The following is a 13,589-nucleotide window of genomic DNA, read 5'->3' on the forward strand; positions in this document are numbered from 1 at the left end:
TAACTATGTGATATACAGTACAAAGTCTTTAATCTGGACCTCAAAGCTACAAACTTTCTGCGCATATGCGTTTACGCATGTGCATAATACTTGTATGCATAATACGTTTATTCATGTGCATTTAATGTATAATGGATGGTATAAGCTAGGCTAAAATTATCTGTTTCAGTTAATGTTGCAGATTGCGTTGTTCCTTAAGCTTTTAATTGGATCATCTTATTATTTTTTTCAGACTGTTAGAGCAATTTTATAAAAAGTAAGCTTGAACTTTCGATTATGTCAAAAAGAGTTTCCTATTCTAGAGCTGCCAAAGGATCTACAAAGCGAAAGCATGTTTCGATGTCCATCAAGTGAAAAGTAGAATTGCTGCAAAAAATGGATAAAGACATGAAGAAAGTGACAGAGAGGTTAGTGAAAACGAAAAAATTTCAATTCACAAGTTAGTGGGTATTCTCGGCACAGCAATTTTAGGACTTGAATTTTGTAACTGAACAAGAAATTAAGTCTGTTTATAAAATTAAAGAGAAAGTATTAGCACATAAAACGAAGCAACTTAAACAACTTACATTAATTAAAAGAAATGTTTAATAAAGTAAACAAATAAATATTAAGCTTTTTTTTGTGTGTGTAAATTTTGATACTCTTTAGATCATAATTGCTCATTATTTCATAAATTACGGTTTCATATTTTTAATTTTATAATTTCTGCATGCCATCTTAGCAGATTTAAATTGATGATCTATAATCCGGAAAAACCCCTAATCCGGAATCACCTAAGTCCCGATGAGTCCGAATTAAAGACTTTGCACTGTATATCGCATTTTTGTGATCATTACTGCATTTATATAAAGAACATGTGTTCAAACATATATAACCATTATTATGGATAATTGTCCAAATTAATGGTAAGAATTGAAAAAGAAGTATAAAAGTTAATAATGCTGGAGTTACATATATCATAATATAAAATACTAAGATGGAAAAGAGTACGTAGATTTACTTAACAATAACTAATCATCTACAATTTGTTCTGTGTAAATGGTTTATCATCTCAATGCAAACGCTGAACTGTGCATTACGCGATTTTCGCCCAGCAGAGCTTTTTCTCTGACATTGGGCTGAAGAGGGAATGGTAAAAGTATATTTTAGGGTACCCCTTGTCGAAACTTGGATACCGAATTTGTGCAAGTCTTTGATTTGTTATTTTGGCTTGCATAACAGCACCACATACTTTCATAAAACTATCTTTTCAGCTTTAATGCTAATTAAAACCAAATGTCGTTCAACGTTAAAACACGTTGAAGATGCTTTATGTCCACCAGTGTCAAATATTGCATCAACATTTAATTTGCTATGCAGCAGAAAACAAGCACGTCAATCTCACTAGAAGTTTCTTCAATTTTTGTTTGCTTGAAATAAATCCTAAAATACTTCTTTTTATATGTATATTATTTACCAAAGAAGTAAATTACTTATAGAAGGATATTTATTTTTACATCTTTATTTTATATTTAACATCTAGGGTAGCGATTAAGAAAAGTTTAAGAAGCCCTGCTCCAGATTAAATAGCTTAAATAAACTAGTATTTTTCTGTTAATTTTAATATGGCATTACTTTTCCTGTATTTTTTAAATGCCTTCGAGTCAACCAGTAATGATTATCGCATAACCAATCCAGCTTTACATTATCTCTTTATACAGCACTTACATTGCCATCCAGCCGGTATAGTGATAAATGCCATACTGATGGGCAAGGCTCGAATCCCAGAGAAGGCACAGATGTTTGTATGTGTGTAATGTCTGTGCAGCAGGGGGGCACTAAAACACACAGTGAGCTGTATCCTCATGACAGGCTAGTTGAGTAAAAGAGTTCGGAGACCCTTGCAGTTGCCCCTGGGGTGTTCTCCCAGAAAAATGGGGTGAAACTGCACAATTATTGCGGCAGAACTACACATGGTTACCAGTGTGAACTTCTGGTGTACTATCTACTTTAACCTCTACCTATTTAGGGTTTTAAACCTGATATTAAGAATAAATCAGATTTAGCTAAAAATTATCTGTAAGCAAATGTATGTCAAATTTATTTTGTTAGCATGATAATTAATATAATTAAATTCACGTTAGCAGAAAAGCATGATATTAAGCATATGCAAGTAAGAATTAGTTGTATTGTTAGAATATTTAATACAATTAAATTCAGGTTGTTAGAAAAGAATATCTTTAAGCATATGAAAATAAAATTTAGCACAGAAAAGTGTATTAAATATTAATATTATTACTGAAATAGATTTCAGATTAATTTTATTTTTATTAAAGAGTTTAAAAAACTTATATACTTGCATCTAGCAAATGCCTTCTTTTTATGGACCTGAAAAAAATCTCCTTTTCTTTTCAAAAGCCTTTGCCATTAAGGGGTATTACCCTAAAAGGATATAATCTTTAATTGCATTTACAGTTTCCATGAATGGAATGTTATGTTTAACTTAATGCTGAAATAGGTATTTGAGTAGGTGATTAGCTAGATTTTCCCTGTGAAGGAAAATTTTGTTCATAATTTTACTTTCAGAGGCCGCCTGTTTGATTGTGTGGACTAAGTACCTGCACCAGTTGCCAGATTAATGAAAATTATGGAATGATTAACAATCTGCACATAACATCCATGCCTGCCTAAGAATGAATATGTCTGCCATCAAATCAGTCGTAATAGTTATTCCCTTTGCCTTGTGCTTCTTATTCAGAATCTCTACTGATCTGTTATTTGTGATGAACATGTTTTTCATAAAGGCAATAACTGTTCTGAGACACACTACTGCAGACAAGCGTATGTCTCTGACAACTTACTTAATTAAAGGTACATAATTCCATCTATCCATTGTTAAAAATTTCAGAAAAGATAGCATGGAAATTAGACAAAATAATGCTAAATAACTGGGGAATCAATTATGTGAGCAACTGTGATAAATGATGAGAGTACAATCCTACAAAATGCAAAATTATGAACAGTTTCGTAAGGTACAAAAAGAATGAAAGATGAGTGGTTGCTACTTCTGAATAAGCGAATCCATTACATTAGCAAAATTGAATTATTATTACTATTTTTGGCAGTTTTTACATATAGCTGGTTCTTTACAGAAGTGCTTCCTAAAATCTGAAACATCTAATCGAATCACTTTTGATATTTCAATACAGATTTATCAGAAATTAAAAATATCCGTTACTAGTACATGATAAACAGTAAAATTTTCATGAAATACTAAATATTTAATTTTGTAATTTGGCATTATGGCAGGGAGAGTGTAAACAAAGTGTGCTTATGCTGCAATTTTCTAATGTTGTTATGATAACATCCCTCATTTAAATGGTTTATTACACATATATTTATCACAGTGTCAATTAATGCAACAATATATTAAGTGATAATTTACAAAAATTATCTTAAATACAAAAAATAAGACACATTTTTTGCAGAAAAACATATATGTAAAAAGCAAATAAACTGATCTACTCAAACAATTGATAAATTTGATAATGTTAAAAATATAGCTCTTACTCGAAAGTTATACACAGCACCTATATCAATTTTAAAAGGGCACTTTTGAACTACTTCCTTTCTCATATCATCTTCATCCTTGAATGACTGATATCGAATATAAACATCATCCTTCAATGTAAAAGAAAATTCTCTGTTTGTAAAAAGTTTATCTGCAAAGTGAAAATAAAATAAAAATAAAATTTCGATAATATCATAAAAACTTAAAACTACAGATATAGTCTATAGCGCACCATCATTATATCTTAACCATTTGTAGTACAAAGAAAAAGGGAAAAAACGATTGTAATAAGTTGGAAGTAAATCCGCGAAAGCACTTGGATCGAAAGAATCCAGGGTTTGTTCAGATTTAATACAGGCATTTTCCCTTATAGCAGCAAGAATTTTGTCATCACAGTCTATTTCCATTTCCGTCATTTTGCTTTACTAATTAATCAATTATAAGCAGCGGCACTACTTTCAAAACAGCAACTTAAATCATAACCACAATCCTACAAGCGAAAGCAGAAAACCCGCCAAAAATCGTTGCCGTTTTTTCTCAACTTATTACAGAATTAATAACAACGTTGCCATTTTCCTATTCTAATACTGAATAAAGAAACCTGCGCTTCTCAACCGGGATTTGCTATTCGTTCGCTATTCCTTTATTTAGTTATTGAATGGCGTGATTAATTGCTGAAGAAACCTGCTTCTCCTTTCAATTCAATATACAGCTCTTTTAATCTGTGGAAGAATTTTACGGGGATTTTATTTTTGATGAAGTCTCAACGTTCTGCGGAACTCCTTCAAAATTAATTTCCTATCACTAAGTCAGGCATTTTTATGCAATTGCTTCAAATATTTCGCAAAAATTTACAATAATATGCTTAATGAACATTTTTCCCATATGAAACTCCTATCTTTCGTAATAATTCCTTGGTAATCCTAGGCAGAGATCATAATTTATTTCACCAATGGTTGTGCATACTGAAGTATTTGGAGTCATGGGAAGAAGCACTAGTTTAACGACGATTTTAGTCAAAATGTTGAATTTCCATTTCATCAAATATTGTTATTCCAGATAGAGATCTTTCACCTTAACCATCAAATTTCAATAAGGTTGTGTTAAGCAATGAGGGATCAACATAATACAAACGTCTCTCTTCTCCAAAGTTTCTGTCAAAATCGGCATATTGATATTGGTGAAATCAGAGGTGTAGCTAGGGTTTTCAGCGCCCAGAGACAACTGAAGATTTCGCGCCCCCTACTGCGTGCCAAGGATGAAAAACATTTAATTCTAAAATGTCGTAACATCAGTTTGGCGCCCCTTGGATTCTGCGCCCGAGGACAGATGCCCCCCTTGCCCCCCTCTAGCTACGCCCCTGGGTGAAATCTCTTCAACTAGTGATAATTTCTAGCATTTTTTGATTTCTTATTTGGTGACTTTCCTTCTTTATACCTCGCCAGGGCTTAATTTCTAAAATTACAAATACCGGATCCCAGTGGTGGATTGACCGAAGAATTCGACCCTGGCAGGAAAAAAAAAGTCTGCCCTAAGGACACCCATATGGAATGTCATTACACTTATAAGTTATAATTGTCATTATTATCATCATGAAAAATAATTTTATAAAATAAAAATATACCTTTGCGATACTGCGATATACTGTATTGTACTGGGTTTCTATTGCCGGAGCAATACTTCCCAGTCATGCAAGGAGTTCCATGCGGAGCCTGATCTTAGAAAATTCCTGATTGAGTTTCCTCTGAGGGTTTTCCTTTTGCAGAAAGGTAACACTTTACTTCATATATATAAATAACAGTGACTAAATAATTATATACACAAAAAAGAACGGTTAATTCATAATCAGCCATTTAAATAGTTTTTAATTCCAGGTGCCTGGACCCTCCATTATGCCTTCAATTTTTGCTTTAACAAAATATCTTTCTCTATGTTCATCAATAGCAGTGACTCCAGATTAGCTTGCTTCATAGTACTCCTTAATTTACATTTTACCATTTTTAATTTTGAAATAGCTCTTTCGCATTCAGCTTGCGTTATAGACAGGGTGAGTACAAACTTATAAGCAAAAAAGACTTTGGCGTACGCATTACTATATAATCCAAGAGTAATTTATATACAGACCAGACGCAATTTTTTCAAAAATTACATATAGCTTTGGATGAATGCTCATTAATAGATACCAGAACACTCTCTCCTTCTGACTCGGTATCAGATTTAAAATAATGATTTTGAATTTAATTTTTTAGTATTTCCCATTTAATTGCTAGGTCTTGATATTCATCCTTAAGATTACCAATTATTATAGCTGCATAGTGTTCTAATAATATAGATGAATAGTCGAAAGAGTTCGGCGGCAATGGCTTCGAAAAGTTTTTGGGATCGAGAAGTGATGTGACTTTATATAATTTTCTATGGCTTACTTTACATAGGTGAAATGATGTTATCCATTATAAAATTACAGACAGTAACTTCGAATTGTTTGATAGAGCAATTGAAATTATAATCGGACGATTCTTCGTCGTCTAGTTGTTTCACTTTTCAGCATCTTCTAGAAGGTAGTTCTTCTATAATTATATCACAACCCAGCCTTTCCAGTTTCTTATTGCAATCCATTGCAAACGATTTTAATGCGTTAAATGTTCAATCGAAGTTTCTAGAAATAGCTTATAAGGAGCTTGTAGCCTCCCTAACAATATTACATGTTAGAGTGTAATCTAATCCTTTAGTCTGCATATATTTGGTTGCTCAGGTTCTGATGCCAGCATTACATTTCTTTTAATCTGTTGACATTTTTTGTCTTCCTAATCTTCGATCATCATGTCCGTCTTACACGTCCTTCATAAAGGCTTAATAGCCAAACGAAAAGATGTACAATGACCTAGTGCTTTATCTCTATAAATTTCAGGCAATAATATGAAATTTTACTCCCGTAAATGTTTATTTTTAAAATCTGTTATTTTATTTTTTAAATTATCCTCCGCCTACAGACTCCTTTCCCAACTCCATTTGATATTTATTTTCTATACACAGGTTAGGTAACCTAGAGAAAAGTTGTATACTACAGAACCGTTAGGCTGACAATAATTTATTTAAAAATTTCTTCTGAGTTATTTTGCTTAGAAATTCAAGACAAGACTATAAGTCATTTGACCGCCTTTATGGGTTCAACAGTTGGAAAGTGCTTAATCCGTGTACCTATTTGGCAAGAACTTAGGAACTAAATTATTATACAGACGTCTTCCGTGTTACGAATGGCCTCCACATCGAACATCTGGGCGTGTCCATAGATATATGAAGAGTTATGCGTTCACGTTATATCTGCATTTGCGAAATTAATTCATTATAGTCCAGACAGACATGTTTTCTTTCTGTAACATTAGTTTTGATTTTCGATGTATTTGAAAAACAACTTAAAATTAAACAGCTACTTAAAGAGTTCGGCTGGTAGACAGACGAATACGTGCTCGACGAAGCGTTTATGTAGCCGGCATGAACTGCTCGATTTATTAGCAATAGGTTATGTATGTACACAATTATCGTAACAATTCAAGAAATGGTTTAGAGAATTTTCAATGATACGCAAGAACTTCGTTATCTTGCAGAATCATTAGGATTTCTGATGCGGGAGGTATGAAAAATGAGCAATGCCCTCGCCGGGACTCGAGCCGTTACCTCTCGAATACGCGCGGAATGTGCTACCGTAACACCGCGAAGGTATGCAGAAGAAAGGGAGAAAATACCTTATAATATATGTCCAAAATTACCAGGACAATTCGAGAGATAGTTTCAAGAATTTTCAATGATGTGTATGAAGTTCGTTTTCTATGTCCAGAATTATCGGGATGATTAGAGAGATAATTTTGAGAATTTTCAATGATGTGCATGAAGTTCATTTTCTATGTCCAGAATTATCGGGATGATTAGAGAGATAATTTTGAGAATTTTCAATGATGCGCATGAAGTTCATTTTCTACGTCCAGAATTATCGGGATGATCAGAGAGATAATTTCGAGAATTTTCAATGATGCGCAGTGGTAGATTCCGTTGCATGCTACGATGAAATACTGTATCAGTCAGGGCCGTCAAAAAAGATACTAATTATAAAAAAAAAAAAAAAAAAAAAAAAAAAAAAAAAAAAAAAAAAAAAACTGAAATTGCAATCATATTCTTTTTTTGGTGTATTCTTGTATTCTTCTATACTGTGTATTGTTGTTCTTTATGTTAATTGAATGGAGAAACAAAATTATTTTGTAAGCAAAAGTCTAAACAAGTTAATAGCTTATTTTTAAATAAATATTCTTTCTTGATTAACAGTTTATCTGCAGTGCTCGTTGACGTGTATCATTTAATTCATCGCTTCTAAAAGACGACTTATGAGTTAAAAAAAAAACTACTCAGTTTTCTTTTAAATCATGATTTGCAATTTACTCAATGTTGCCCAGTACAAAAGTTAAAATTTTTTATTTTCTTGGGACTGAACTTTTCTGAACACAAAACAGTAGATATACGATGTATATTTTCATATTTATATCTAATCACGTTAATCACATATTCATTAATTTACTTCAAAAATTCTTTTGTATTCAGAACATGCCTCATTATTTTTTAAACGATATAAATTTAGACTTGCGGCTTTCAAACGTTCGTAAAATGTATGATGCGGCTCCCATCGTCTTGAAGTTTAGACATTCGTGTTATATAATTTTGAATGCGAGTTTCTGACGATTCGTGTAGTGCAATGGTGCCTGAAGTAACGAACGCTATCGATTTTAGAACTGCTGTCGTCGTCTGGAAAGCCGTTTTCCGTAGCATACTACGGGAATAATTTAATTCTTTCAATTTAAAGGGGAAAAAGTTACTTTTATAATGTATGTTCACAATTTTATAGTTTTTCAGTTTAGTTTACTATGTCTTCCCAGTGTCTCACTGGAGGTGAAAAATTCAGCTTCTGTTGTCCTTTCATATCTGGTTTTTTGATTTTGACAGGCATTGGTTCAGGGCCGGCGCTAGACATTCTGCCGGCCGTTTCGATATCTTTTCCCCCCAACGCCTGCCTAAATTCAAAAAATGTCCTTCCGCTCTCCTCTAAATCCTTCCACCTGATGCAGCAAGTACAATTAGTTATCTACCATCTGCCCGGTACAGCAAGACCAACTAGATACCTAGTAGATATCTACTAGGCATCTAGTTGGCCTTGAGTGCAGCTACACAGATTACTACGGCTCTAATATCGGCCCAGTAACGGTTTCAGGAAATTGTGTAAAGTAGTTAGCTTCTTCTATTTCTTCTTAATGATCTTGAGGTAGCACATGTCATTGTCATTGAATAAATAAGTTTACAACTCTGCGTATCAGGTGGAGTGGAATATCTCTTATATCAGGCCTGGACATTTCTTAAGAAAGTTCCTGACGACTGAAGTAATCCTGGGCTCTTTTCGTTTACTTTTCCTTATTGGAAGAAAATTCTTCAAGCTCTTTAGTTAACTTTAATTCAATCTGACGTCTTCCTCGTGTTTCTCTGCAGCTCTGCAGAACTAAGTGACTAGCGTGGAACGTGCACGACCTGAGGAATACAAAATTTACCCACTCTCATAAATTTATTGCATATCCTGGGTATCCTTTGACATAAAATTAGAGGCATTTCTTTCCTAAAATGTCTCCACCTCTGTGCAATGCTTGAGTGTGATCGAAAGACGGGCTTGTATTCAGAAGTTAGAATCGGACTTTTAGACATGTTTACTATTAAAACAAAATGTCTGTGCTAAAACTGTGGTTCACTTGCATAAAAAAAGTGCCTGAGCTCTTTTATTTAGGGCTCCGGTGCGCTCCGGCTGAAATTATAATTTATCTCGAAAACTGAGAAGTATCGGAGCCGGGATCCGCAATTTAAGCTCTGATAAATGCACACTGTTGTAGACAATATAAATGCACAATTCAATTCCCAATATACTTTACACAAAATGCATAATAAAGTTAAGAATGAAATGTTACCAGTAGTGAAATAACATGAGCCTACATTGAAAACATGTACAGTCGGTCACAAAAGTATTCGAACACCGGTACCCTATCAGAAAATGACAAGATGGCATTTTTTTCTCCTTCTCTCTGTGTGTCGTGTTATTCCATCCTAGGTTTTCTTCTCCCCCCATCTTGGAAAAAAACTGGAAAAAATTGGTTACGATCTCTTTTTGAATGGGGAGATGCCATTTTGAGAAAAAGCTGACGACCCTATATTGGAGAATGAACATGACCGCTCTACACACCCTTTTACTCTCTCTCTCTTTGAATTGGGAAGCCATTTTGGGAAAAAGCAGACGACCCTATCTTGGAGAATGGAAATGAACGCCTCTCCCTCTCTCTTTGAAATGGAAAGCCATTTTGGGACCCTCTATTCTTGGGGAGGGAGAAAACTGAAGTCTGCATTTCGCTGTCTCTGTATACGGAAAGCCATTTTGGGAAAAGCGGACCCTCTTCTGATCTTGGAGAACTGGAAATGAACGCTCTACACGATCTCTCTTTGAATTCAGAAGGTATTTTGGGACCTTCTAATGCTGGAAAACTGAAATGGACGCTCTACGCCTTCTCTCTCTCTCTCTCTCTTTGAGATGAGTAGCCATTTTGGAGGATTCTCCACCACCATCCTAACCTTGGAAAACTGAAATGAACGCTCTACACCTTCTCTCTCTCTCTCTTTCTCTGAAATGGGTAGTCATTTGAAAACTCCCTAACTTTGAAAAAAAAAACAGAAATGAACGCTCTACACCATCTCTCTTTGAAAATGGGGGGTGTCATTTTGAGACCTCCCTCCCCTAAACTTAGAAAAAAAAAACTGAAATGAACGCTCTACACTTTCTCTCTTTGGACATGGGTAGCCCTTTGGGGACCCTCTCCTCTTGGTAGGAAAAAATAGAACTGAAGTGAAGGCTCTACACAATCTTTCTTGGAATGGGATCCATATTTCGGGAAACGTGGATCACCTCATGCTGGAAAATTGAAGTGAACCACCAAGATTGGACTCTATATAATATTTTTTTTAATTGACATCATGACCCTCCTCCAATTTGTTATTAAAAATGTTTTTTTGTTTTGGTTTTTATCCCATTTCCGATGTGATTTCAGAAATGCAATTCCATAACAGTTCAATTTCATTCGAGGTTAAATGATCTAAACAGTCTTTGACCCACCCATCCGTATGATTATTTTCTTCTCCTTCCTGTTGCACCAAATTTTGTAAGTCCATATAATCATTCCATACGGGAAGGGCTGGATCCTCACAAGGCTGTCTTGAAACACTTGGAGTCTCTTTGGGATGAGTGGAGGGATCTAGGATGTCTGGACCCGGCTGCGATTCTACCTCCATGATTTCTGGACCCGTTGGAACTTGTTTACCCGGCTGAAATTCTGCCTCTACGATTTCTGGACCCGTTGGAACTTGTGAACCCGGCTGTGATTCTACCTCCATGATTTCTGGACCCGTTGGAACTTGTGGACACGGCTGACATTCTACCTCTACGATGTCGGGACTTTTTGAAGCTTGTGGACCCGTCTGACATTCTACCTCTACGATGTCGGGACAGGTTGAAGGAGGAGGAGAAGAAGAAGAAGAAGAAGAAGAGGATACTGGAAGAGGTTCTGTCTGTGAGGAGTCCGAAAGAGGCTGCCTGTTTGAACAAGTCAGGGAAGAAGAAGAAGAAGAAGCTTCTGGGTTCTGAAGCGGATCTTGCACGCCAGGTAGGTTCCGGTAAGTCGACCGTTTTTTAAGAGGTAATTTTTTTTCTTCCTCCTCATCTTCAATCGTGATGACTTCAATTTCATTCCGTTGCCGGGTCGATTTTGTTTCGGGCCATGACGGTTTGGTCCAGCTCCTCTTATCATCTAAGGAAGGGATGGGTAAAGGTGGCGGAGGGTTTTCTTCTTTTTCTTGAAACATCATCGGCGATTGGAAAGAAATCTCCTCTTTCAATTGTTTCCAAAGCGAGTACGAGCACCGATCGACGAGAAAGAGACTCTTCTGGGTTGTGAAGATGAGATATTGCGTTTTCGGGGGAACGACATAGTTTTGAAAAGGTCTTAGAATATATTTCTTATATTTCATCCTGTCGCTGACTTTAAAACTTCTTTCCTTCAGATTGGGGGACGATGATTTGTAATAGGCGAGAGGAGCGGCTGTGGTTTGAACAATATGAACTTCGTCCTCAGCCGTCGTTCTCACTCCAAACGTAAAATATCGTTTCGTGAGAAAAATATTCTTCCACCGAAAACTCGTGGGCGGATCCGTATATCGCCGGTCTGTTTGAATGGGCCGTCTCAAAGCTCGATCCATCCGATTCCAAGAGAAGGGAGATTCCTCTTTCGTTTGCTGCGATTCGAATAAATTTCTGTATATATTCTGAACGAGCAGGTTGGAGGATTCGACATCTTGGTTGAAAGAAACGATCGCTTGATGAGGTGGTAAATGCGGAATAAATGTCGCACAATGACACGCCAAAAAAATTTTCAAGTTGGAGATCTGCTTTAGCGTCTTCAAATCCTCCCCGTTCGAAATCCGTTGAGTTGGAAAAACGTCTAATAGCGACATGGCTCCCAATGGAAAAGAAATGATCTCGCCCAGTACTCTCGTCTTTTTATATATATATATATATATATATAGACACACACAGACACACGTAGAGGCTCTATGACGTCCGTTTTATTTGTTTTTTTTTTGTTTCTCTCACTCTTCTTTCCAAGAAATCTTATCTCCATGACCTCTTTTTCTTTTCTTAAAAGATGAATGTGTGTCGGAATGAGGAAGTGAAAGTAATAATTTAATAAACAAAAAATTATCCAACCATGACCTTCTTTTTTTTTTATTTCAAAGTCACCCTTTCCAATCCAAGGACGTCCAGAGATAGAGGAAGCAGGGGGAGAGGAGGAGGGAAGGGAAGGTCACACTCTCTTTCTCTCTATAAATAAAAGGGGAGATCCCCAAAGTCGTATTTTTGTCCAAGTGGATCATGAGGAGGCATCCCCAGCTCACTACGTGTATTCCTTTCAAATATAAATATGTTGATCTTTCCTTTTATATCATCCAAGGAGTCGTTTACCTGAAAGCCTCCGATTTTTCAAAATATGCGGGTTATCATAGCGTGGGGAGTTATCAAAAGATGCGGGACGAATTTTTATCCGACGAAAACGTGTTGATGGCTCGTGACATTCCACCTTTGGATGCACAAATTTTGTTAATGAAACGAGCCAAATATTTTTACACGTCCCACTTTCTAACCGTCTCGCAAATGAATAGGATTATGGATCATCTTGAGAAGACAAAAGGGATTCTCGTTCATTTTAGTGAATGGTTGCACAAATGTTTGCACGAACCTCTCTCGATCGAGAAGACTGGGAAGAATACCTATTATATTCTTCTCGAGGACTCTCCTCCTTCGTCTCATCTTAAGGAGGCTACGACTTTTGAAAAAATCCTCGAGCAAGAAAAAATAGAATGGTGGAACAACTACCCCATCCCTCTCTCCGAGCATCAAGAGGAGCCTGTTCAGAAGAAAAAGAAAAAACCTTTCCAAAAGCCTATCCCCATCCTCCTCGATAATGATGGGGATGAGGAGAAGCCTGTTCAGATTCCTCTCCGTTTGTCAAAACCCGTCGAAGATGAAAAACCTCTCCCTTTCTCAAGACCCCTTGAGGAAGAGAGACCCCTCGAGAAGGAGAGATCTCTCCCATTGTCAAACCTCCTCGAAGATGAAAAACCTCTCCCTTTCTCAAGACCCCTCGAGAAGGAGGGACCTCTTCCTTTATCATACCCCCTCGAAGATGAAAAACCTCTCCATTTATCAAGACCCCTCGAAAATGAGGGACCTCTCGATTTGTCAAAACCCCTCGAGGATAAGGGAACCAAAACTTCTCTCTCTTTCGAAGAGGAGGGACCTCTCAATTTGTCAAGACCCCTCGAGAATAAGGGAGCCGAAAATCCTCTCCCTTTCTCAAGACTTCTCGAGGAGGAGAAGGAGGAGGAGGAGAGACCGCTCCATGTCTCAAGACAT

The 13,589-nt window shown here is 36.2% G+C and overlaps 1 protein-coding gene across 1 annotated transcript in view; it reads right to left on the reverse strand.

The window, feature by feature from the left end:
- Prim1 (DNA primase small subunit) overlaps window positions 1–4,077 on the reverse strand; it is a 38,966-nt gene extending 34,889 nt beyond the window's left edge. The window contains exons 1-2 of the mRNA XM_085827183.1: window positions 3,783–4,077; window positions 3,550–3,701 (exon numbers count right to left, since the gene is read on the reverse strand). Coding sequence (XP_085683309.1) covers window positions 3,550–3,701; window positions 3,783–3,966 — 336 coding nt within the window. The 5' untranslated portion in view covers window positions 3,967–4,077. The remainder of the gene's footprint in view (window positions 1–3,549; window positions 3,702–3,782) is intronic.
- Window positions 4,078–13,589: the final 9,512 nt, after the last annotated feature.

This window comes from Stegodyphus dumicola, chromosome 11 (assembly GCF_044657685.1).
Source record: "Stegodyphus dumicola isolate Sdum_Otavi_A_Nest chromosome 11, ASM4465768v1".
In the NCBI taxonomy this organism is placed as follows: domain Eukaryota; kingdom Metazoa; phylum Arthropoda; class Arachnida; order Araneae; family Eresidae; genus Stegodyphus; species Stegodyphus dumicola.